General features: G+C 32.6%; 2 protein-coding genes across 2 annotated transcripts; both read left to right on the forward strand.

The window, feature by feature from the left end:
• The first annotated feature begins 693 nt into the window (after positions 1 to 693).
• On the forward strand, positions 694 to 17,315 carry LOC110822065 (uncharacterized). The gene is made up of 3 exons (XM_022052069.2): positions 694 to 1,260; positions 14,392 to 14,807; positions 16,134 to 17,315. The coding sequence occupies exons 1-3, from the start codon at positions 807 to 809 to the stop codon at positions 17,022 to 17,024; spliced, it is 1,761 nt and encodes a 586-aa protein (XP_021907761.2). The 5' UTR covers positions 694 to 806; the 3' UTR covers positions 17,025 to 17,315.
• A 135-nt stretch (positions 17,316 to 17,450) lies between these two features.
• Positions 17,451 to 23,249, forward strand: LOC148252914 (carotenoid 9,10(9',10')-cleavage dioxygenase 1-like). The gene is made up of 13 exons (XM_088207841.1): positions 17,451 to 18,151; positions 18,323 to 18,460; positions 18,547 to 18,649; positions 20,338 to 20,597; positions 20,719 to 20,898; positions 20,994 to 21,072; positions 21,158 to 21,239; positions 21,363 to 21,425; positions 21,541 to 21,679; positions 21,803 to 22,109; positions 22,205 to 22,269; positions 22,736 to 22,897; positions 22,991 to 23,249. The coding sequence occupies exons 1-13, from the start codon at positions 18,041 to 18,043 to the stop codon at positions 23,135 to 23,137; spliced, it is 1,836 nt and encodes a 611-aa protein (XP_088063967.1). The 5' UTR covers positions 17,451 to 18,040; the 3' UTR covers positions 23,138 to 23,249.
• Positions 23,250 to 24,291: the final 1,042 nt, after the last annotated feature.

Raw genomic sequence — 24,291 nt, forward strand, 5'->3', positions numbered from 1 at the left:
GAATCCTGACATACCTTAATTTAGATCTTACGACCAAAAATCTCATTCATATGTATTACTAATAATAATAAATAATTTCAATAATACAAATAATAAGTTCTAACAAGTTAAATCATATATTTTTATACGAATAGATCTGCTAACTAAATCTAATTTAGCGAAGGTAAAATTAAATTAAATTTCTAAATCATTTAAAATAAAATTTGCAAGCATTTATTTAGATTCTGAAAGTTCAAACCTCCTCCTTCCCCATTAAAAATTATTATGAAAGAAAGAAAATACAAATAAGAGAGAAGAAAAGAGTGCAAACGAATTTGCAAAAAAAATAAAAATAAAGGTGGAGTGGGGCCGGTAAGTAGGTAGCAAGTTTTCTTTGACTTTTCAAATCAAGTGGTCAGAATTTATTGTATGGTTAGAAATAATCAAGCAAATACAACAACAGTTGGTAATTATTATCAAGAGATACATGAAATGCATAATATATAGTTTAATTATATAATTGGAAAAACGAAAAATAATTTTTATAGAGAAAATTAAAAGTAGTTTCTTAGAACTTATTGCAGTAGGGACAGACATTGTTGTACCCGGTTTATTTTGATTTTGATTTTGATTAAAGTAAGAGGAGAACTTTTTGATTATTTGCCGCAGAGCAACCATATAGAAATTTCATGGTGAGTACCCCACCACTCTATAAATACATGTATGTATATATATATATATATATATATATATATATGGTGTTTTGTGTTTCTCTATCTATATCTCTCTCTCTCTCTCGATTTCCATATCATTTTTAGCTGCAAGACATGGACAGGCACCTTCAAGAGATCATCACCATAGGAGACACGCAGAGCTTCCTGCACCTGGCGGCGGAAAACGAGGCCATAGCCGAACAGACAACCGCTGGTTCGGGAAACACGATCCTGCACCTGGCGGCTCGGTTCGGGCACATCGAGCTGGCTCGGGAGATCGTGAGGCTCTGGCCGGAGTTGGTGGTGGCGGAGAACGAGAGAATGGAGACACCATTGCATGTGGCATGCAGCGAAGGGATGACGGAGGTGGTGAGACTAATGGTGGAAACAGAGCCTTTGGTGGTTTACAAGGTCAATGGCGGCGGAGAGACCGTCTTGTTTGTGGCCTGCGGAAACGGAAAGCTCGAAGTGGCAAAGCTTCTTTTAGGGTTTCCATGGCTTCTCATGTTGGAGGTAGATGGGTTTACTACTACCTCCCTTCATGTCGCAGCTTCTGGCGGCCATACAGGTACGTATATATATGTATACCTATATGCATATGTATGTACGTATGTTTACTTCTACTGTTTTGGTGAATTATTTAACAGATTTATTTATTTTTTTATTTATTACCATTACGTGTCTGTGTATATATATATATGTATAGTTTTCCAATGAAAAATCTAAATATATATACTTTTTTACCATTATAAGATTTATTATGAAACAGCCTATACTTAATTTAATTAAAAAAATTCAAATAAAAGAAGGAAAAGTTAATTGAAAATTTTATTAAAAATTAACAAAATTTCATATAATTTCTACCAAAATTTTAAAATTTGCTTAAATTTATAATTACCTTAATCTAAGGGCCAAGAAAAGAAGTAAAGCACAAGGCCTTAAGGTTATGTGTGTTATGAATTTAAAATAAAAAATAACCTAATAAAATTGAAATTAAAAATATGACCTCAAGTGTCAAATAATCACCTGTCTACATTTATATATATATATATATATATCTATGTAATAAAATTTTTAATTTTGTTAAAAAAAAAATTCACTTTTTTTAAAATATTGAACTCATAATATGTTACTTAAAATATTAACTAGTTGATTAATTATATCTTAATTATGGTATTAACAAAATAAGACTAATTATGGAGTTGAGATAATTTAATGCTTTAATGTCAAAATTGACGACTCAAATACACATTTTGTCTCAGTAAACGTAGGAAGAAAGTTCAATAATATTATTTTCTCATATATTATCTTATTCCCTGCTGGTATTTTCCTACCTCCACGCCCACAATTGTTAGTCAATATGGATTTTTAAATGCCTAAACTATTATTTTATCATATGTTATAATTATTTTTAATATTTATCTTTATAAAGATTGAAAACTTTTACAAAATAAAAATATCAAAAGTTAAGTAAAGGTATTATTATTGGTTATACATACATATTATAACATAGGACGGTTGTACAAATAATAATTACAAAAATAGTTTTCGCAAGTATGTAGAATTAAGAGTCATTTTTGGCGATCAAGCTTTCAAACTCCAGTTACAATTAGGAACCAGTTTAGGAGAGTCGAGTTTATAAAAAATACTTTATAACTATTTACCATTAAAGAGATATCGTGTCTAATAGTTTTCTGATTGTCTGTCGTATGTCTTATTTTCAAACATAATCGTCTACATATACCAAATACTTAAATAGCTAAAGAAAATTATGAAGAATTGGTATTACGATTCTGACTTAGGAGAGCTTTTCTTTAAAGACTACTTATATTACTAAAAAATTTTGGAGGATTATTTCATAGCGATTGGTAGTGGCATGCAAGAGCATGAAAACTCTTTGATTAGTCTTTAAATTTTTTTTAGACTCAACATGTTCTCTATTCTCCTTAGTTCCACTCAAACTTTGTTTAGTTTGTACATGATCTATAATGAAATTATTTCTAATTTTAACATGTTTAGTCCTTAAATGCTGTATGAAATGTTTGCTTAAGTTAATTGAACTAATATTATCACACATAATAAGAATTTTGTTTATCTTTATTTCATAATCTATGAGCTATTTCTTGATCCATTAAACTTGTGTACAACTACTCTCGTGTAATATATTTTACTCTAGTGGTAGATAAGAACTAAAAGACAAGCATATTTATTAGGAACTAGTAAGTTTTGCTTGTGCTTTTCTATCTACCTTACATCCTTCAAATTTAGCCATTGACTAGCTATTCAGATCTAGTGTGCTCTTCTTAGAATGCCACAACCTTAATGCTTATGTCAACTAAGTATTTAAATATTCATTTAATAGTAAGCAACTACGACTCCTTAGGTTTGGATTGAAATCTAGTACATATGCATACATTAAACATTATATCAAGCCTCTTGGCTATCAAGTATAAAGAAATCCTATCATTCCCTTGTAGAGTTTAGTAGATGTTCTTATGTGAGTAGGATTAAACTTAGCATAATATAATCTATATTCTTGCAGAGATCTTTAATAAATTAGGATTTATGGAAGAGATACGTTGTTGTTTAATCTACGTACCTTGGAAGTAGTTCGATTCTCTAATCATGCTCATTTTAAATTCTAATTTTATACAAATAAAGAATTCTTGACATAACTTATCGTTATTGGCTCTGAATATTATGTCATCCATATAAATTTAGACAATTAAAATGTCTTCACCATTGGATTTAGTGAACAATGTTTTGTCTATTTGACCTCTACTAAATCCATTACGTGGTAGAAATTTAAAAATTTTTAGTGAGCTTTTTTATATGATCAGGATGATAACGATCTATAAATCTCTGGAGTCGCTTAACATATACTTCTTTTTTAAATCCATTTAAGTATGCACTCTTAACATTTATTTAAAAAATTTTGAACTTTTTGAATTATGTAAAGTTTTAAGAGTATCTTAATCGCTTCAGTAATAGAAAGGTCTCATCAAAATCAATCATTCCTCTTGATTATACTTTTTGCAACCATTATGACTTTATTTCTAGTGATAGTTCCATTTTCATCTATTTTATTACTAAAGAACCATTTGGTACTTATAATGGTTTTATCTTTCGGCTTAGGTAATAATTCTTAGGCTTTTTTTTCCCTCAAACTAATTTAGTTCTTCCTATATAGCTAGTATATATTTTTCATCTTTTTTTTACTTCTTAAAATGTCATTGCTTCTATTTTTGAAATAAAAGCGATCAATTAATGTTCATTTCTATATGATACTCTAGTCTTCACTCCATGTGAAACATTCCTAGTGATTTTTTTTGAATGACCATAAATATACATTTAGCTTCTTCAGAAGTCTTTATGTGTTAGTTCAAGATTTTATTTAACGTTTCAGATTGTGGATGAGACTTAATCTCATTCACTTTGTCTAGGTCTTTTTATTATGATGTTCGTTTAACGAACTTCACATTCCTCATCATATTGCTTTCATAGACAATTTTCATCAAATACAAGATGCATATATTCTTCTATTATAAGAGTTTTCTTGTTATACCTTCTACATGCTTTGCTTAAGGTAGAATATCCAAGATAGATTCCCTAATCTAATTTGGCATCAAATTTTCTAATATTATTTTTATTATTGTTTAAAATATAATATTTACACCTAAAGACATAAAAGTACTCTATATTGGGTTTTCTTTCTTTTCATAACTCATAAGGTGTTTTTTCAAAGAGTTGATCAAAGTATTATTCTATTCAAAACATGACAAATTGTTTTTACAGCTTCAACCCATAAGTATTTAAGTAAATCATGTTCTCACAACATTATTCTAACTAGTTCTTCGAGAGATTTATCTTTATTTCTACAGTGCCATTCTTTTTTATGGAGCTTTATTGACGAGAAATTATGATCAATCCCATATTCTTAATAGATCACAAATAAAAAGTAGTTCAAAACAAGATCACTTGCAAAGGATGGCAGGGACAAAAACTCCAGGTAAATTTTCTTAAAGTTTTTGGATGCACTGCCCTTTCTCATATTCCTTTACATTATAGAGAAAAATTTGGTGAGAAGTACATCTTTATCGATTATAGTAACAATCCAAAGGATATCATCTAGTCAAAAATGAAAAAATTCATATTCTCTCGAGATGTTATCTTTGAGGGGTTGACATCTTATAACAAAGAAGAAAATTATCCACAACAACAATCTATTATCAATTTGCTTGCCCTAACTCTAATCAATCTAAGTTTCAAGCTCCATACCATCATAAGAGATCAATTCAAGCTTCGAAACACCACTACAAAAGGTTGGTTTCGTAATAGAAATTTACAGAACTTATGATGTTGTATTTTTGATATCTCAAAATTTTGAAGAAGTTAAAGAAGAAACTTAATCTAAAATAATAGATGAAGAAAAACAATTACTGTAAAGAATAACACCTGGGAACTCGTAGATCTACCTAAAGATAGAAAAAACAATCGAGTTAAAATGGGTTTACAAGACAAAATATAGATAAGATGTCATAATTTCAAAGTAGAAGACTTAACTAATTGCAAAGGGTGTAATGGCCCCAGAATATCCAAAGAAATAATTATAACTTAAGTGCGGAAGCAAAATAAATGGTTAAGGTTTATATTCTTTACACAATAACTTAAAGTACCGAATAGTGCTACGAGAATTACTTTTTTAAAAGAAATACAAAAAAAAAAGAAAATAGGCGAAAAATAAATAAAACTAGTATCCTACTCGCAACCTTCTTGTGGATCGGGTTCTGAATCCTGGTTCTCTTGATCTAAAATGGTTAAATAAGGAATGAGCTATACTAACCCAATAAGAATATCACGCCAACTTACCGACACAGAAATGAAGGTTGGTAGAAAATCAAAACAACTAATAGAGCACTTAGTTAAAAAGTTGCATTTATTAATAATAAAACTATTTACTGTCTACTTACCGTAGCGAGATTTACAAAAACAACCTATAGAAACAATAACATTATACATATCATGATTTCATATGTAATTGGCAACATAGCACATATCATACTTTTATATTCAAATAACCGAAACAACAACTGTCACTTTTCATCAGCCTGCTGGTATCCATGGAGGTTCATAATGATGTTCCCACTACGCATGAACCATTTCCTTTAACATTCTCAATTACGAGCCGTCCTCATACCCCGTCCGGTATGAGTACCAAATTATTAAACCCCGATACTTCGTCCGGTATGTGGGTGAAACGAACCGTCCCCATACCTCGTCCGGTATGAGTGCCAAATTACTAAGTCTCGATACCATATTCGGTAAGAGACAACATTCACGGTAGGGTTCCCTATTGTACCCGATCCCTCCACCATCTCTCAGGATATCCAATAAGGCTGTCGTTTCATCCATTTATTTAATCACACAATTTTTCGTTTTTCTTTAGTTTCTATTTTCTAATTCAATCGTAATCACATAAATCAAACAATGCATGCATTTAAAATTATAAAATCGATTAATAAGGTACTATCATGCATTTAAATTGTAAAAACAACCAACAGATCAACCGTAGATAATATCCAGTTCGGGCTCCATTAGTAATCCGTAATTAATTACAAATATTTTTTAGATTACACAAAATATCGTATTATTATTTATTTAGACTTCAATTCTATAACATAGAATATGGTGAGAGATTCTTACTCAATTTGATACCCGAAAAGCTAAACTATTGACTGCGGCTGCTGGCGGTCTCCGGGTTTCTTGAAATTTTCTTCGGAGATTAAAACGCGCTATAAGTACCTATAAATATCCCAAAAAAAAAACCCAAAAACAATGTCAGGGCCCACTTTGGCCAATTCTAAAATTCTGGTACGACGGCAGTTCACCTCGGGTCGGTTGTTTTTGACTGTTTTCTACCGAACTCGATCGATTTTGCATCAATCATTATGAGAAAATGCGTTAAAGGGTCTCGATTGGCAAAAAAAATATAAAAATCGAAACTCACCGATAGTGGGGCTATCCGATACGGTGGCTCCTCCGGCTCACGTTGCGATTGAGTATTTTACTCCGGTCAACTTGTAGAGAAGGAAACAGTGATCACAACGGTGAAAAAATTATGCAGAACAGGAATTAAGAAGGACCTCATCGTAGGTGTTTTGTGAAATCTCCCGCGGTGGCGGCGCCAGGTTTTACCCGCAATTTTTGGCCAATAGACCGGTCCATTTGCTTCTCTGACGGATGTTGAGATCCTTTTGAGTGAATATGTGTTTCAATTTCTTATGATCGGTATAGATCTGAAAAGTCTCCCCATACAAATAATGGCGCTAAGTCTTCAAGGCGTGGATAATTGCAGCCAGTTCTAAGTCATGGGTGGGGTAGTTTTTCTCATGACTTTTTAACTTCCTGGACCCATATGTTATGATCTTCCCATGCTGCATCGAAACACAACCCAACCCTAGGTAGGAGGTATCATTGTAAACTGTATGTCCACCTGATCCACTCGACAACTCCAATAGAGGTGCAGTAGTCAGCCGCTTCTTTAGTTCTGAAAAACTTCTTTCACAGTACTCGTTCTACTCAAACTTGACATTCTTCTTTATGAGCCGAGTCAAAGGAGCAAGTATACTAAAAAATCCTTTCACAAACCTGCGGTAATAACCTACCATCACCAGAAAGCTATGGATCTCCTTAACCGATGTCAATTTTTTCCAACCGAGCACTGCTTCAACTTTTTCGAGATTCTCTGACACACCCTCTTTTGATACGATGTGCCCTAAAAAGGTAGTCTGCTCAAGCCAGAACCTATGTTTACTCAACTTGGCATACAACTTCTTCTCTCTAAGAACCTGCAAGACTTGAGTCAGATGATGAGTGTGTTCTTCTCTGCTTTTTGAATAAATCAAGATGTCATCGATGAACACAATGACAAACTGATATAATAATTATCTGATAAATCCTGTTCATCAAGTTCATGAAGATAGTTGGAGCGTTGGTTAGTCCAAATAGCATGACTAGAAATTCATAGTGTCTGTACCTGGTTCGAAATGCTGTCTTTGGGATGTCTTCTGTCTTGATAATTACCTGATGGAAACCTGAACGCAGGTCCATCTTGGAGAAGACCTGGGCACCCTACAACTGATCAAAGAGGTCATCGATCCTGGGGAGGGGATACTTGTTCTTGATCGTGACCTTATTCAGACCTCTGTAATCAATACATAACCTCAACGTCTGATCTCTCTTTCTTACAAATGTGACTCTGGCACTTAAAGGGCACACACTATGTCGGATGAATCTACTGTTCTGCAATTCAATAATCTGTTTCCTTAGTTCTTCAATCTCAACGCGGCTCATGCGATAAGGAGCAACCGAAATAGGCTGCGTGCCTAGCTGAAGGTCTATGGTGAATTCAACTTTTATATCCTCTCACAGTCTAGGTAGTTCGTCTAGAAATACATCTGAAAAGTCTCGAACTACTGGAATCTCTTGAATACAAATATATTTATTGGGTTTGCCTAGTTAGAGAAAACAGCTGGGTTAAACTACTTGATAATAAGAAAATTTACCATGAGGGAATAAATGTTAAATGATTTTATTAATTTATAAATGACTCCTCATTAGGAGGGTTGAATACAACCTTCTTGCTAAAATAATCTACAGTGGCGTGATACGCTGATAGCTAGTCTATTCCTAAAATTACATCAAAGTCCCTCGTATCGATCTCTATCGGGTCCATACTCAACTATCTTTCTGCTATATCTATGACACAAGCTCTGTACACAACCTCCCCCAGTAGTGTCCTACTCCCAGGAGTAGACACAAACAACGCAGAATCAAGTTTTTCAGGTAATATATTTAATTTTGATGCAAATATATATAAAACAAATGAATGCGATGCACCAGTATCAATCAAAACATGAGCAAGATGGTTACACATAGTGTACATACCCTGTACCACGTCCGGGTTGGCTTCTATATCTTGCTGAGTGAGATTGTAAGCCCTGCCTTAGATAGGAGGTCTGACCTGTTTCTGGTTTCTCGGGCACTCCATTGCATAATGTTGGGCGCTACCACATATGTAGCAAGTGTTATTGAGGCGATAGCAGGGTCGGTCCCCAAGATTCTTTCCATAATGCTGGCAGATCTTGCCGCGTCCTGCTGCTGGAACTTGAGGGGGAGCCTGAGTCATTGACCTGGGTCTCTTGTTCTGTTGAACAAGTGCAGTAAATGCTTATCTGTGGTGTGGGGCTGAGGACCTGGGGTTCCCTGCTGCTTGAGGGAAGGCGCGAAGGCTCCTCTCCACTAATTGTGCATTGGCCAGAACAACCGAATAAGTACTGAGCTCGAGCATAAACAACTACTGTCTGATCTCAAGACGGAGACACCACTCAAACCTTCTAGCCTTCTTACCTTCATCCATCATGCTCTCGGGAGAACATCGACCCAACTCTAGGAACTTTCGAGTATATTCTGATACAGTCATGTCCCCCTAGACCAAGTGTGCAAACTCCATCTTCTTCAAATGTCGGAGATACTCTAGGAGGTACTCTGCATGAAAGGCCGTCAAGAACTGTTCCCAAGTTACTGGAAAGGGCAAGGCGGTCTACTTGAGTTGCCACCAGCGGTCTGCTTCTCCCACTAACATGTAGATAGCAAGGATGACCTTCTGTTAGGGGATCACCCTGAGGGTCTTGAAGGCCTTATCTGTCTCAGATAACCAGAACTCGGCCTCTTTAAATGAGAATTCCCCTACAAAAATAGAAGGATTTAGACTTTTATACCTTTGTATGTAGCCTGAGTCCATCATTAGAGGAGCTGGGTCCCGTGGATGAGGGACTAGACTGTGCTGAGGATGGATCAGATAGCCCTGCAGTGGTACTTGATGATACGGTGGAGGCACCGGATTGTACTGTGGTGGTGCCGGATGATGCGGTGGCTGGAGCACCGGATCATACTGTGGTGGTGCTGGGTAGTACTGTAGAGGAACAGGGTCATATTGGGGTGGCTCGGGATCCTCTCGCTGTAAGGGTGGCTCAACTTGTAGTGGCGGGGGAGGGTCAAGTAGCTCATTCCTTTCCTCCCGGACCTACTGGGTAGCAATGAGTCTCTCTACCATTTCAAATAACCGGTCAATATAATCTCTAAGAGAACCCTCCCGAGCTTTTCAGTTTAGTGGAGATCTTCTTCACCTCATCTATCTGTACATGCATTTCACAATGAATGGTTGAGTGACAATTTATTATTTTTTGGTGTTTTCTAAGGATCTATGTAAGGAATGGGTCCGAGAAACGCAGCTCTGATACCAACTATAACGGTCCCGTAATGTTCAAAGAAATAATTATAACTTAAGTACGGAAGCGAAATAAATAGTTAAGGTTTACATTCCTTACATAATAACTTAAAGTACCAAATAGTGTTACGAGAATTACCTTTTTAAAAGAAATACAAAAAAAAAAGAAAATATGTGAAAAATAAATAAAACTAGCATCATACTCGCAACCCTCTTGTGGATCAGATTCTGGATCCTAGTACTCTTGATCTGAAATGATTAAATAAGAACTGAGCTACACTAACCCAGTAAAAATATTATGCCAACTTACCGATACAGAAATGAAGGTTGGTAGAAAATCAAAACAACTAATGAAGCACATAATTAAATAAATGTATTTATTAATAATAAAACTATTTACCGTCTACTTACCGTAGCGAGATTTACAAAAATAATATATAGAAACAATAACATTATACATATCATGATTTCATATGTAATTGGCAACATAACACATATTATATTTCATATTCAAATAACCGAAATAACAACTGTCACTTTTTATCAGTCTACTGGTATCCATGGGGGTTCATAGAGATGTCCCCGCTACGCGTGAACCCTTTCTTTTAACATTCTCAATTATGGGCTGTCCCCATACCCCGTCCAGTATGAGCGCCAAATTATTAAACCCCAATACCCCTTCCGGTATGAGTGCCGAATAACCAAGTCTTGATACTCCGTCCAGTGTGAGACAACGTTCACGGTAGGATTTCCTATTGTACCCAGTCCGTCCACCATCTCCCAGGATATCCAGTAAGGCTGTCGTTTCATCCATTTACTTAATCACATAATTTTTCATTTTTCTTTAGTTATCATTTTCTAATTCAATCGTAATCACATAAATCAAACAATGCATGTATTTAAAACTATAAAATCAATTAATAAGGTACTATTGTGCATTAAAACTATAAAAATAATCAACAGAACCACCGTAGGTAATTTCTCGTTCTGGCTCCATTAGTAATCCATCATTAATTATGAATATTTTTTAAATTATATAAAATACCGTATTATTATTTATTTAGACTTCAATTATATAACAAAGAATATGGTGAGAGATTCTTACTCAATTTGATGCCCGAAAGGCTAAACTGTTGACTGCGCCTACTGGCGGTTCTCGAATTCCCTGAATTTTTTTTCGGAGATTAAAACGTGCTACAAGTACCAACAAATAACCCAAAAAAATCCAAAAACAGTATCAAGACCCACTTTGGCCAATTCTGGTATTCCGGCATGGCGGCTTTGCTGTGCTCCGGCAATGGTGCCACTGTGAGTGGTGGTGGTCCGCCTTGGGTCGGCTATTTTTGACCGAATTCGGTTAATTTTGCATCAATCCCTACGAGAAAATACATTAAAAGGCCTCGGTTAACCCAAAAAAATACAAAAAATTGAAACTCACAGGCGGCAGGGCTCTCCGTTGCGGCAGCTCCTCCGACTCGCATTGCAGTTGGGTGTTTTGCTCCGGTCAACTTATAGAGAAGGAAATGGGGATCACAACGGTGAAAAAATTGGGCAGAACGGGAATCGGGAAGGGCCTCATCGAAGATGTTTTGTGAAATTCTCCGCGGCGGCGCCGCCGGATTTTATCCACGATTTTCGGCCAATCAAACAGCTCTTTTACTCTAATTTTGCCATGTGAGTGTTTAAAATTAAATTTTGAGCAAATGGAGAAATTTTTAACTCTTTTGACGGTCAGAAAGGGCTCCGATGTGGCGGCGGGTAGCAGGGGCTCTCCTTTCTGGCAGCTGGGTCTTCTTTTCCAGCGAGGGTGTATGGCGGGTAGGGTTAGGGTTTAGTGTGAAGATGATTATTTATATCCATCCTTGTCTTATCTAGGCCATCCATCGTATTTGATCTATACCATCCGATCGCGATTAAATAAGGAGTGAATCTGGACTATTCATCGCGATCTAATATGGACCGTTCCTCGCAATCTAATATGAACTGTACGATCGCGTTTGAGGAGCGAACGCATCCAGGCCTTCCGTGCTCGCGGAAACAGATCGAGGCAGTTTGATCACGGGCACGCTGATCGCCCGCGTGGCCTCCTGTGTGGCACCACATCAGCGTCCGTTTTCACGCAGCGCGTTCTGGTTCCCTTGGGCTGCTGACCGAACATCTTACATGGCACAAGTTTTCTAAATTGCATTATGACCTCTGGTTTCCGATATTTCTTTTAAAAATACCCCGAGAACCTAAATTTTCACCCATTTTTCCCAAAATTATTTTCAATTTCATCCCTCATCCAATTTACTTCATTTTTACATTAAATTAAAATTAAAAAATTATATTTATAAATTACTTTAAATTACACAAAATCAATTTGGGTGTTACAAAGGATTATTCTAATACCTTGGAGTTAGTTTCAACGAAATATTTACACCAATCATATGCATGAAGAAGATCAGAAAACTTCTTACCTAAGTAGCCTAGTTTGAACCATCAATATATCAATTGGATGTCAAATTATCATTTACTAATGGAGAATTAGAAGAAGAAGTCTATGTGAAGTATCAAGAAATATATTCAGTGAAAGTCGAAAAGCAAAAAATCTATCGGCTCAAGAAAGCATTATATAACTTAAAATAAGCACCATGAGCCTAGAATAGTAAAATAGATGGCTATTTTGGACGATGGTTTTTAAAGAAGTCGAAGTAAGCCATCACTTTATGTATAAAAAAGAAGGTAAACAAGATTTTTTTATTGTCTATCCATATATGGATGATCCATCTACATAGGAACAAATATGAAAATGGTTGAAGAACTCAAGAAAATCATGATGCATGAGTATGAGATGACATGTTTAAGATTGATGAATTATTTTTTTAGGATCGAAACATAACAACCCAAAGGAAGAATATATATTTATCAAGAAAAATATCTCAAAGATCAATTGAAGATATTTGTTATCAGTGATTGCAAGTTGAAATCAACTCTTTTGACTATAAATGAAGAGCTAAAGTTGAATGATGTTGCACCAAAAACATATGCAAGATTAACTTGAAGGCTAGTTGACATTAATTTACTTGACATACACTAGACCAGATATATCCTATTAAATTAATCTAATCTCTAGCTTCATGCAAAATCCAAGTAAGATTCATTATGCAATAAGAAAACGAACCTTAAAGTACTTGTAGGGTATGAAAAATGTTAGAATATGTTTTGTCAAAGAAAAAGAAAAAAAGCCTGCTAGCTACACCTACAATGACTTGGCAGGTTCGATTAATGATCCGAAGAGCACATCTGGATATTTATTTTATAAGAAATCTAAAATAATTTTATTATCATCTAACAATAGAAAAGAATAGCTATTTCGTTAGCATAAGTGGAAGATATCGCAATAAGTGATACAACACATGAAGTAATATGACTTAGAAAAATCTTGTTGGACTTGCAATAAAAGAAGGATCAATCCAATAATCATTTGTTGCGGCAACATGTCTACCTTCACTATGACCGAAAATCTCATTTTTCACAACAGAATGAAGCACATTGAGTTGTGATATTACTTTATCAATTCAACTAGAGTTTGTGAGCATTAAAGAGACATTAAAGCATTTTCAACAGAGAAATTGAAGAATTTAGAATACGTGAACAAATGACAAAGTAAAAGGGGCGTAGAAAGAAGAAAAATCAAAATGATGGTTGAGATGAAAATTCTGGGATGATGATAAATTGAGACAATGAAAAGAAGACCAAGAAAGTGGCGATGGAGAGAATGAGAAGATGTGTAGAAAGTTCTCGAGAGAAAGACGAAGTCGGTCATGTATATGTGTATAGATGTAGTGTAGCAAGATAAAAAAAAACCCGAAGTAGTTGCATGAACAAAATTGCTGAGCCCTCTCTGCTATTTGTAAGCCCCTTCTATAATATCATTATTTCAATTTTCTCAAATTTCTTTCTTAACCCTCTAATTTCTTGATTTCTCCTTTTAACCCTCAAAATTTTACTTTCTTTGCATTTTACCCCAAAAATCAATTTTCACTACGTAATTTAATCCCAAAAATTCGACCATATTATGTACATATATATATATATATAAATGTTTGTAAAGATTATTTGGGTCTTTCAAACTCCATTTAATATATTTTATTTTTTAGAGTAAGAATATAAGTAACTAGAAATGCACAAGCTCTGTGTATTAGACCCTCCTATTAAAGGGAATGATTAAGGTAACTATATAAATGTATGGATTCATTACAGAGTAAGTATATACATACATATAGACATATATATATATATATTATGTATATGTATTCATTTAAACTAACATGATATGAGTCGGTGTAATTTTTTTAATTAACTATCAAATATAAAAGAAAGGTAATTTTAGTAGTTAACCATCTCCTGACTATGCGTTGACTTCAGAGATTGTGAAGGAAATACTCAAGGTCCGGCCAGATTTTGCTTGGAAGAGAGACATAAACGGCTGCACACCTTTGCACATTTCTTGCAGCAAAGGCCACTTAGATATAACCAGAGAACTACTGAAATTAGATGCTGATTTCTGCACTTTACAAGACTGCCATGGCAGGACACCTTTGCATTTAGCAGCCATCAAAGGCCGAGTCAATATCATCGATGAGATACTTTCATGGAGTCTCGAGTTTGCAGAGCTTATAACCAAGAATGGAGATACAATTCTTCATCTTGCCGTCAAGAATAATCAGTATGATACTATCAAGTACTTAATTGAGAGGCTTAATATAACAAAACTTGCCAACTTTCCCGACAGCGACGGCAACACGATATTGCATCTAGCAACTGCAGGAAAACTCACTGCCGTAAGTTCTTTGATCATAACTCTTTTTTTTTTATTTTTTTCAAGACAGAAAATTCTAATAGAAGTATAAAGTTGGTTCACACATCATGGGTGCACTTCAACTCAAAAAGCTTTTTTTTTTTGTTGAGGGCGTGAAATTTCCTCCATGACCTTTATAACATGCACTGTGTTTTTTGTTTGAAATCTTTTTTGTTTTCTTTATCTTCATGATTAACTCTTTGATTCCTTACTTGGAATACTTCACCTTCTATTGAAATCCTAGCAGCTCAGTTAGAATGAACCTTGACAAGTCTTTAAATTTTTGGGTTGTTGCTACTATATGCTTAAACTTTGCTTGTAGACTTCTCAATTTTTTTTTTTGTTTTTAACTGTGTTTCCATAGCTCATGGTTACATTGATTATCGTTTGACCTGTAAAGAATTTTTTTTGCATATATGTGTGTGTGTGTGTGTGTTATATGTCATGAGTGAATTTTCAAACTCCCACTAAAAAATTATATAGCCTATAGAAAATAATTTTGCATAACCTCCAAATTGTTGAAATAAAATTTCCCATTGATCTGTAGAATTATGTGAAGCCAAAATTTAGGTAACCATTGATTTACTTATCTACTGACAAAGAAAACTCAATGTTTTTGCATACTTTATTGAAAATAAGCTCATTGTTACTTGAGGTCATGAGTAGTTTTTCGATGTAAGAAAGATTATTATTTTTTATAATGTGTTTAGAAATGATTAGCTCAAATACTGGATTTTTTGGCTAAATTATGTACTGAAGAAATGTTTGGATATAATTTTGGGTTAAATTAATTGCCTTTAAGCTAAGAATGAAGAAGGAGCTTTTCACTACAAGAACTTCAAATCACAAAGTATTGAGAGGCTAGATTATACAAACTTTTGGGGCTCAATTCTCCAGAAAACTAGCAAATGACTATATTTATAGACAACCCTTCCACCACCATTATTTTTTCTGAAGAAATTTTATGTGCAGCCTTATCCAGTTTCTTAATGGTTATGGTTGGCCTTTTCAGCAGACCTTAGTTAATTTTTTTTTTTTTTACGTATATTTAACTGACAAATTATGCTTAATAATTATGATAAAAGAGGAAAAAGTCTTCTTTTTCCCATTACCTTCCTCAATATAAATTATATTTTATCTCAAATTATTAATAATAGGTTGTTTGTGGATTAAATTAATTAATATTGCTTATAAAAAAGTATTTAGCCCTCAAGATTCATGCTCTCTGTCTTCTTTTTTTCAGGTAAGAAAAAACTTGTAGGACTTAATTTTATTTTCACTCTGATTATGGTATTTTGCATTATGATAGATGATTACTTTCCTGCTCAAGTTTGGTGTTGATGTAAATGCAACAAATCGTCGTGGATACACGGCTCTCGACGTGGTTGAATTAGACGAAAGCAACTCAGGTGCTCTTGCAATTGTACCAGCCTTACTAGAAGCAGGAGCTAAAAGATGCAACCAATTACCATCTTTTTTGATAGATACTCAGCAAATACATAAAACTAGAGGAAATAAGATATCTGAATGTTCGAGCCAACGTCGCCACCATCGTCGTGGCCACAGTCGTCGCCGTGAAAAGCAATTTGAATTCCAAAACGAGGGATTGCGCAATGCACGCAACACTATCACTATTGTGGCAGTCTTAATAGCCACAGTTGCATTTGCTGCTGGTATAAATCCACCTGGAGGTTTTGACGAAGAAACAGGAAAGAGTATAATGGGTAAACAAACCTCATTTAAGGTCTTTATGGTGTGTAACATTGTTGCACTATTTCTTTCTCTGGGTATAGTTATATTTCTGCTTAGTATTATCCCTTTTCAACGAAAGTCCATGATGAAATTACTTACAGTGACTCATAAGGTAATGTGGGTATCAACTTCATTTATGGCTTCAGCTTATATTGCTGCAATATGGACAATTTTGCCAAATGGGCGTGGAACAGTTTGGGTGCTAGCTTCTTTAGTGTCTATTGGGGGAGGTTGTACTTTAGCAATATTTGTTGGCCTTGGAATCTTGCTTATAAAGCACTGGCTTAGAAAATCGGAGTTGAGGAACAGAAAACAGAAGAGAAATGATAGAAGTCCTAGTAGTAGCATTAGCCGCCTTGAAGACATGCGAATGATGAAGAAAGTGAGTTGGGATTCTACGAGTAACTCGGATATTGATAGCTCTGATCATGGCTATCACTTGTATTAGGTAGATCTTCAGTTTATAGAGTAAAGCATCTAGATTACCTAATATGTATAATTTTATATATTTGTGTATACAACATGATATGTAGGGATTTCACTGTTTCTTTTTTTTTTTTTACTAATGCTAATTGCAATGCGTATGAGATAAATTATCTATAGGAACAAAGGGTCTTATTTCATTTACCAATAACGACTTCTCTATTGAGTTTAAAGAACTTATGTGGACAACTACAAGTGAATATTTGTTATTTATAAATTTATGTTTTAAGTGAAAAAAAGTTGATAATATTTTATTCATACACTTTGCAGCATTGTAAGAAAATTTTGAAAAAAATATTAGAAATTATAATGTTCGAGAGTACACGAATAAAATGTAAGTTTGACATCTTAATAAATAGATATATAGTGTTCGAATGAGTACTGAGTGAAAAGTGAACTTATCACCAAGACATAACATTTTTTGAGCTGATGTTTTCTATTATTGTTGAATTTATATTATGCTTTGGGAGCTAATTCTCATTTTCGTCATAATTATAGGTGATTTAGTCATGCTGTTTTGTGGATTCTATTGTTATGTATCTAGAGATGCATGGTAAAAAAGCTTCGTTGATTTGGTGGCTTTCTGATCCGAATGTGATGTTAACATGATATAAATACTTTGAAGATTAAATAATCTTTGCTCTACTTTTTTTATAATAAACCCAGGTTTCAGTACAGTTTCCATTAATACATCCATACAAAAAAACAAAAGAGGAGGAATTTTAGACTAGAAGATGCCCTGTGAAAGAGGACAATGGTACTTTTGATTCCTTATCCAATTTGTCTCATGTCATATCAGACTATGCCTTGGCATATATCATTCAGAACAACGTGCTTTAGTACCACATCCAACTTCTGTTTGTCATATCAAAGTATATATTATGTGAAGGTAGGTGTTCTTAACCTTTAGTTTCAGTAGTAGGCATTTAGGGTTGGTGGGTTATAATTGAAGTTACAATTAGAGTGGGAGGAGAGAAAGAGATGTCATCTTCATATGCAGCATTTCAGCAAGTGAATTGTTATGCTAAAACACCCCGGATGTCAGCCAATAACAATCATCATATCACTCGCTTATTGCCCTCCACTTTCAAGGTAATTACTATATTATTCCATTTAAAAAGTTATTACTTCTTTCGTAAATACAAAGTTAAGTTAAAAGATTCAGTAAATATATTTGGTATACTCTAAATTTTGCTTAATAATTTTTCAATATGCTCCTTAAATCAGTAAATATATTATTACCTACTAATTCTTGGTTAACAGACATTGTTAAGAGAGGTTCATCAACTGTCAATGCATGTTGATTTTGGTGGAACGATGAAGAACACTTGTGTGGGACTGGTGAATGCATTTGTTGATTCTGTTTTCAAATTCTCTGATCAGCCATTGCTGCCATCTCAGGTTACCATATTCATATGTGGATACTTGCAAGGGAGATTTTTGTAGAATATACATATATAATATATTGATGTTTTTTGTACGTGCAGAGTAACTTTGCTCCAATTGATGAGTTGGGAGAAGCTGTCGTGGTCTCCACCATTGAAGGAGCAATTCCCAATAACTTTCCACAGGGTGTCTATATAAGAAATGGTAAACCTTGTCAGGTGATAATTAAGATTATATTTTTATATATCATGTAGAGAGAAAGAATATGCATACTTGGACGAGTTGAACTGTTTTTTCTTTCCAAATATTTTGAATACACCATAACTAAAGTCATTGCTTTCGACAAAAAAAGTTTCTGCTGACAAATATCCAACTTTTTAAATATATATATATACATATATATCTATCTATCCTACATTAGTTTTAGTTCTCACGAGAAGTGATTGAATTTAATGTAAAAGACTTTGATCCAAAAAATATTTGATGTATAAGTATTTTGGGAAGATGAAAAATTCAATGTGAACAAAAATATATGTACAATGCCAACATAAGTCTTTATAAAGAAGACAAAGTCATATACATAACAAATATATGAAGAAGGCAGTGTCATATGTTATGTTAGAAGTCTTGAATAATAGGCTACAATCACTATAATAAATATTTAAGTTGACAAGAAATTATTTAATTAATTATTTATTTATTCTCTAACATATACTCTATCAGCTTAATAATATGTATTAACAATAAATCTAACACTGATATCATGTTAAATAATTTTTGAAATTAATCTAAAAACTTATATTTATAGGAAATGACTTAATAAATTGTTTGTAAAAAAAAACTTGTTATGAACTTCCAAAAAAATTTTTAAAGATTTTTTGCTCACGAGCTTATAAACCGTAAGTTTAGTGAGTGAAAGCTTATTTAAAGTCTCATCTAAGATTGAACAACTTCAACTCTTATTACCCTTAAATCTTTTTGAAGAATATTTAAACCTTCTCCGATTTATATTATAGCCCTAGACATATATGTATATATATACATATATATACACATAGAATATAAGAGAATTGATACTTGATGAAGTTAACTATTAAGTGGTTAACAATGTCTTTTCACTAATAATCATCTTCTCTTTGGATAGTAGTAAATAATAATCAATTAATGTACGATATTTTACGGACATGAGAAAATTATGTTTATTTCAACTTTCAATTGGATGAGTCTCATAAAATGTATTTAATTTTAGTTACACCTTCAAATAAATACCTTATTTCTCTTCTCATTTTCTTAAATTAACTCATGATATGTAATTATTTCAAACACATTTTAATTTTTTATTTGTTAAAATAATTTTAAATTTAATATAATAATATATAATTATAATAATTTGTTTTTAATATATAAATAATTTTATTTTTATTAAAATTTAATTAATGTGATAATATAAATAATAATTATTTATTTTATTAAATATAAAAATTTAATTTAATTTAATTATATTTTTATGTAATTTATTTATTTTTTCATTACATATTTCTCATATATTATTTACTATTACATATAATAAATATGATTAAATTAGTAATTTGAGTGAAAATACAACCATATCATTCTATCATTCAAACAACACAGTTATCATTAATATACATTAATACACAGTCATTTAAACATAAAATTTTTTTGTCATTCTCATCATGTATCATTGTCATCGCTACCATTATCATACATTAATTACTCATCACTAAAATTTATCTAAACAAAGTATTAATCTTAAATTTTCTCTACAACCTCCATGTTTATTAAAGAAGTTAGATTAAGTATTTTTGTGCTCTTTTAAGTTTCATAGAAAAATTTCACTTTGATAATTGTATGACTCGTTTTAATTGCAGGGCCAAACCCTCTTTTTGGAGGGTTAAAATCAACAAAATCTGTGTTTGGAAGGTCAAGTAATTGTTGGATAGAAGGAGAAGGGATGCTTCACGCCCTGTATTTCAGTAAAGACAGTAATGGGAAGTTCATTGTTATTTATAGAAACAGACATGTTGAAAGTGAAACATTTAAATTAGAAAAACAAAGAAACAAGCCTTTATTTCTTCCTGCCATAGAAGGTGACCCATTTGCTATTTTGTCCTCCTATGCTTTGAACTTGGTGAGCATCCTTACCCATTATGTTCTTTCATTGTGTCTCGTGGCCTCATAAAAGTTTTGTTAAATGCAAAATGTTGAGAAATTTAGAGCTGATCTGTTTGATTTCATTTGTAATACTTCAGTTAAGATTTGGAAAAGTGAACAAGGACATTAGCAACACAAATGTGTTTGAGCATTCAGGGAAATTGTACTCAGTTGCAGAAAATTATATACCTCAAGAAATTAATATTTTCACTTTACAAAATTTGGGTAATTGGGATGTGAATGGAGGTTGGCACAGACCTTTCACTAGCCATCCAAAGGTCAATACCATAAAACTTTCTTATAAATTCTTACAAGAACAAGTACTTTTTAGAACTTGTCTAATAAGCTTTATTTCTTTTTAAAATTGTGACAGAGAGCTCCAGATACTGGAGAGCTTGTTATCATGGGGGTGGATGCAACCAAACCTTTTGTTGAATTAGGAGTCATATCTGGTACGTAACATTAACGTTATTGCATGAAATACATTGCAAGCCATGATAATGGAACATTTTCAATTCTCAAAATCTTAAACTTCAGCTGATGGGAACAAATTACTTCATAAAGTAGATCTCAAATTGGAGAGGTGCACCCTTAGCCACGAATTAGGAGTTACATATAGGTATAATATGTGTATATATATTTCTACTCTCTAATGTTATACCTTTGTTTAACTTGATATTAAAGCTCATGGAATCTAATGTGAACGTGTATATATATATTCATATGTTTTATATGACTGCAGGTACAATATTTTCATGGATTACCCACTTACTTTAGACATAAAAAGGCTCATTCTTGGAGGCCCGTGAGTGCTATTCTCTTTAGTTTATACAACTTCTATTATTGTTTGATTCACATTCATGTCTTGCTATCTTAAAGGTTTTATCTGATGTACTTTAGAAACCAATATTGGCACGTAGATTAGTTAAGTATAACACGAAAGGATATGCAAGAATCGGTGTAATTCCTCGATATGGAGATTCAGACTCAATCAAATGGTTTGAGGTGGAATCAAATTGCACGTTGCACATCTTAAATTGTTTTGAAGATGGTGATGAGGTAACTTCACTTACATTAATTAATTTATACATACAAGCTACTTTTGTAATAATATCTGTCGAAACTGTTGTGGATTGAAAATTATTAAATGTGATTTTTACAAAAATATTGTGGATCAAACAGGTTGTGGCGCTTGGCTGTAGAGCTCTTGAATCGATTGTTCCGGGACCTGATTTCGGTTCGAACAAATTTGATTGGTTCTCGAAAAGATTTAAGAATGTTAAAACAGTTGATATTGAAGAAAATGATTCACTTCTCAGTCGTCCTTATGAATGGAGATTAAGCATGAAAACTGGAGAGGTGATGGAGAGAAATCTAACTTCAAAGGAATACTCAATGGACTTTCCATTCATAAATGGATGTTTCACAGGCGTTAAAAATAAATATGGCTACTGTCAAGTTGTTGACGCAGATGCAAGCTCTATTGCAGGTGACTTCATCTCTTTAAATAAATCACAAGTGCCGGTTACAAGTTACATACTTACATATAAATCTTTGATTGGTTCTTTATAAAAATTGTTTCAGGCATGTGTAAATATGGAGGTCTTGCAAAGCTGTACCTACAAGAGCAAAACAGTGGGTTTGATCAGGTAAACTGAGACAGTCTTTTTTTTTTTGAAGATTATAATGTTGGTTTTTGACATTTTATACTTGTTACAATTCAGTATTTGATATTTTTTCTTACCATTTAGACATTTTTATTTATTTATTTATTTTAAATAGTTAATTTTTTAATATTTTTAATAAAAAATTAAGTTTTATAAAATGATTTTAAAAAAATAATTATAAGTAAAAAATTAAGTTAATAAATAAATAAAATATTAGATCTATTTTTATTTTTATAATTTTATAATTTAATTAATTAATTATAATTATTTTTGAAATTTTTTAAATATCTAATTATAACTTATTATTTTAAATTTTTTCATTAAAAAATTACAAGTTTAATAAGTGAAAAATGTCGAATTGTATTCAAAAAAATATTTATTATATATATGCACACCTACACACACACACACACATATATATATATATGACCATCGAGATTTGAATTAGAAGGAAAGTAGTGTGGAAGAGGAGCGTATAAAAGTAGAATTCCACAAGTTTGAGGAGAATACATTTTGCACTGGAGCAAGCTTTGTTGGTAGCGGCCGTTCTGAAGAAGATGATGGCTGGATCATAACCTTCGTTCATAATGAAGCTACTAGCACATCTCAAGTCAGTCAATTTTCAACCTTCGTTCAACATGTATATATATATATACACACACACACACACAGAGACATATATATTTCTAATTTTCTCTTGCAGGTTCATATAATTGACGCAAAGAAGTTTTCCACAGAGCCAATAGCAAAAATTACACTGCCATGTAGAGTTCCATACGGTTTCCATGGTGCTTTCATGCCTATCCCCTTACAAACTTCCTTATCATCATCATCGTCTTCTCTATATTAAACTACATGTCACAGTTGTATAACATGTTTATTTAATGTGGTACTTTTTAAATATGTATTTATTTATGTGTAATTGATTTTGTCATAATTTTTTCTAAAAAGGGTAATATAAATCTGGTTTTTTCTCTATCTTTTGTGAAGTATAAGCAAATGAAACTAATATACTTTTATTTTTCTTATTAATTAATGTTGTAACACCCTTAAATCTTCTCATATTTTTGGTCCAAGCAGCAACCATTAGATTCTTCTTATTTTATCGCGTTAAGATAAGCTATTACGTCTTTTAAATTTAAACTACTAAAAATAGTCGAGATTTATTTTCTTATATTCTTTAACTTCTTTATTTACATACTTTAATTCTCTGTGTGATCTATCATTATATTTAAAATTTTCACCATAATAAACGTTCATGTTAGACGAGGGTATCCATAGAATTAGAGTAATACAAACTGTATGCACAGAAGAATTGAACTGAATTCATGTGATTTTTACTTATGAAATCAATCAATTTAAATAGAACAAAAATAAAAAAAAAACGTTACAAAAAATAAATAACCATTAATTCATTAAAAAAATTACCGATTCATTAATTTATAATTGATGAAATTAAGACCGCTATTTCATTGTCACTACTTCACGATTAAGATACTACGGCTACACTACTCAATAACGGCTAAATTAAACTACTGCTAGTTCGTAATTTCACCATTATGGATGTGTAATTTCATTTCTATTATATAATGATGTGCATAAACAGGTATTTAATGTTATATTTTTAAGATTTATGTTTTATGGGTTGTAGTAAAAACCCAGCAATATTACTTAATGCATTTTAGTAAAAATTTTAGTGTATAGTAATAAACATCTTGTTAAATAATTGTTTATATTCATTATTGATGAGAAGATGGATGCGTCCAATAATTTTTGTAGCTCAAAAAGCATGATCCAAGTTTATAGTTGGAAAAAAAAAAAAAAAGAGATTTTGAGACCCACATAATTTTTATTTATAATAATAAAATATTCAATAAACCCCAGTATTTACAAATAATTGAAAAAAAAGTATTTACTCTGAAAAGAAAACTTAAAAAATATATGAATAATATATGTATGTACGTATATAGCACTACATTAGAAGATTTCAATTTACGAAAAACA

The sequence above is a fragment of the Carica papaya genome, chromosome 7 (assembly GCF_054855325.1).
Source record: "Carica papaya isolate Zhongbai chromosome 7, ASM5485532v1, whole genome shotgun sequence".
Lineage (NCBI taxonomy): Eukaryota > Viridiplantae > Streptophyta > Magnoliopsida > Brassicales > Caricaceae > Carica > Carica papaya.

Bases quoted from the DNA above. Each gene is read 5' to 3' on its own strand.
- LOC110822065 (XM_022052069.2), top strand. From the start codon at position 807: ATGGACAGGCACCTTCAAGAGATCATCACCATAGGAGACACGCAGAGC. The intron at 1,261-14,391 runs GTACGTATATAT...CGTTGACTTCAG, and splicing joins AGCTTCTGGCGGCCATACAG to AGATTGTGAAGGAAATACTC. The intron at 14,808-16,133 runs GTAAGTTCTTTG...GCATTATGATAG, and splicing joins CTGCAGGAAAACTCACTGCC to ATGATTACTTTCCTGCTCAA.
- LOC148252914 (XM_088207841.1), top strand. From the start codon at position 18,041: ATGTCATCTTCATATGCAGCATTTCAGCAAGTGAATTGTTATGCTAAA. The intron at 21,426-21,540 runs GTGAGTGCTATT...ATTGGCACGTAG, and splicing joins AGGCTCATTCTTGGAGGCCC to ATTAGTTAAGTATAACACGA. The intron at 22,110-22,204 runs GTGACTTCATCT...AAATTGTTTCAG, and splicing joins AGATGCAAGCTCTATTGCAG to GCATGTGTAAATATGGAGGT.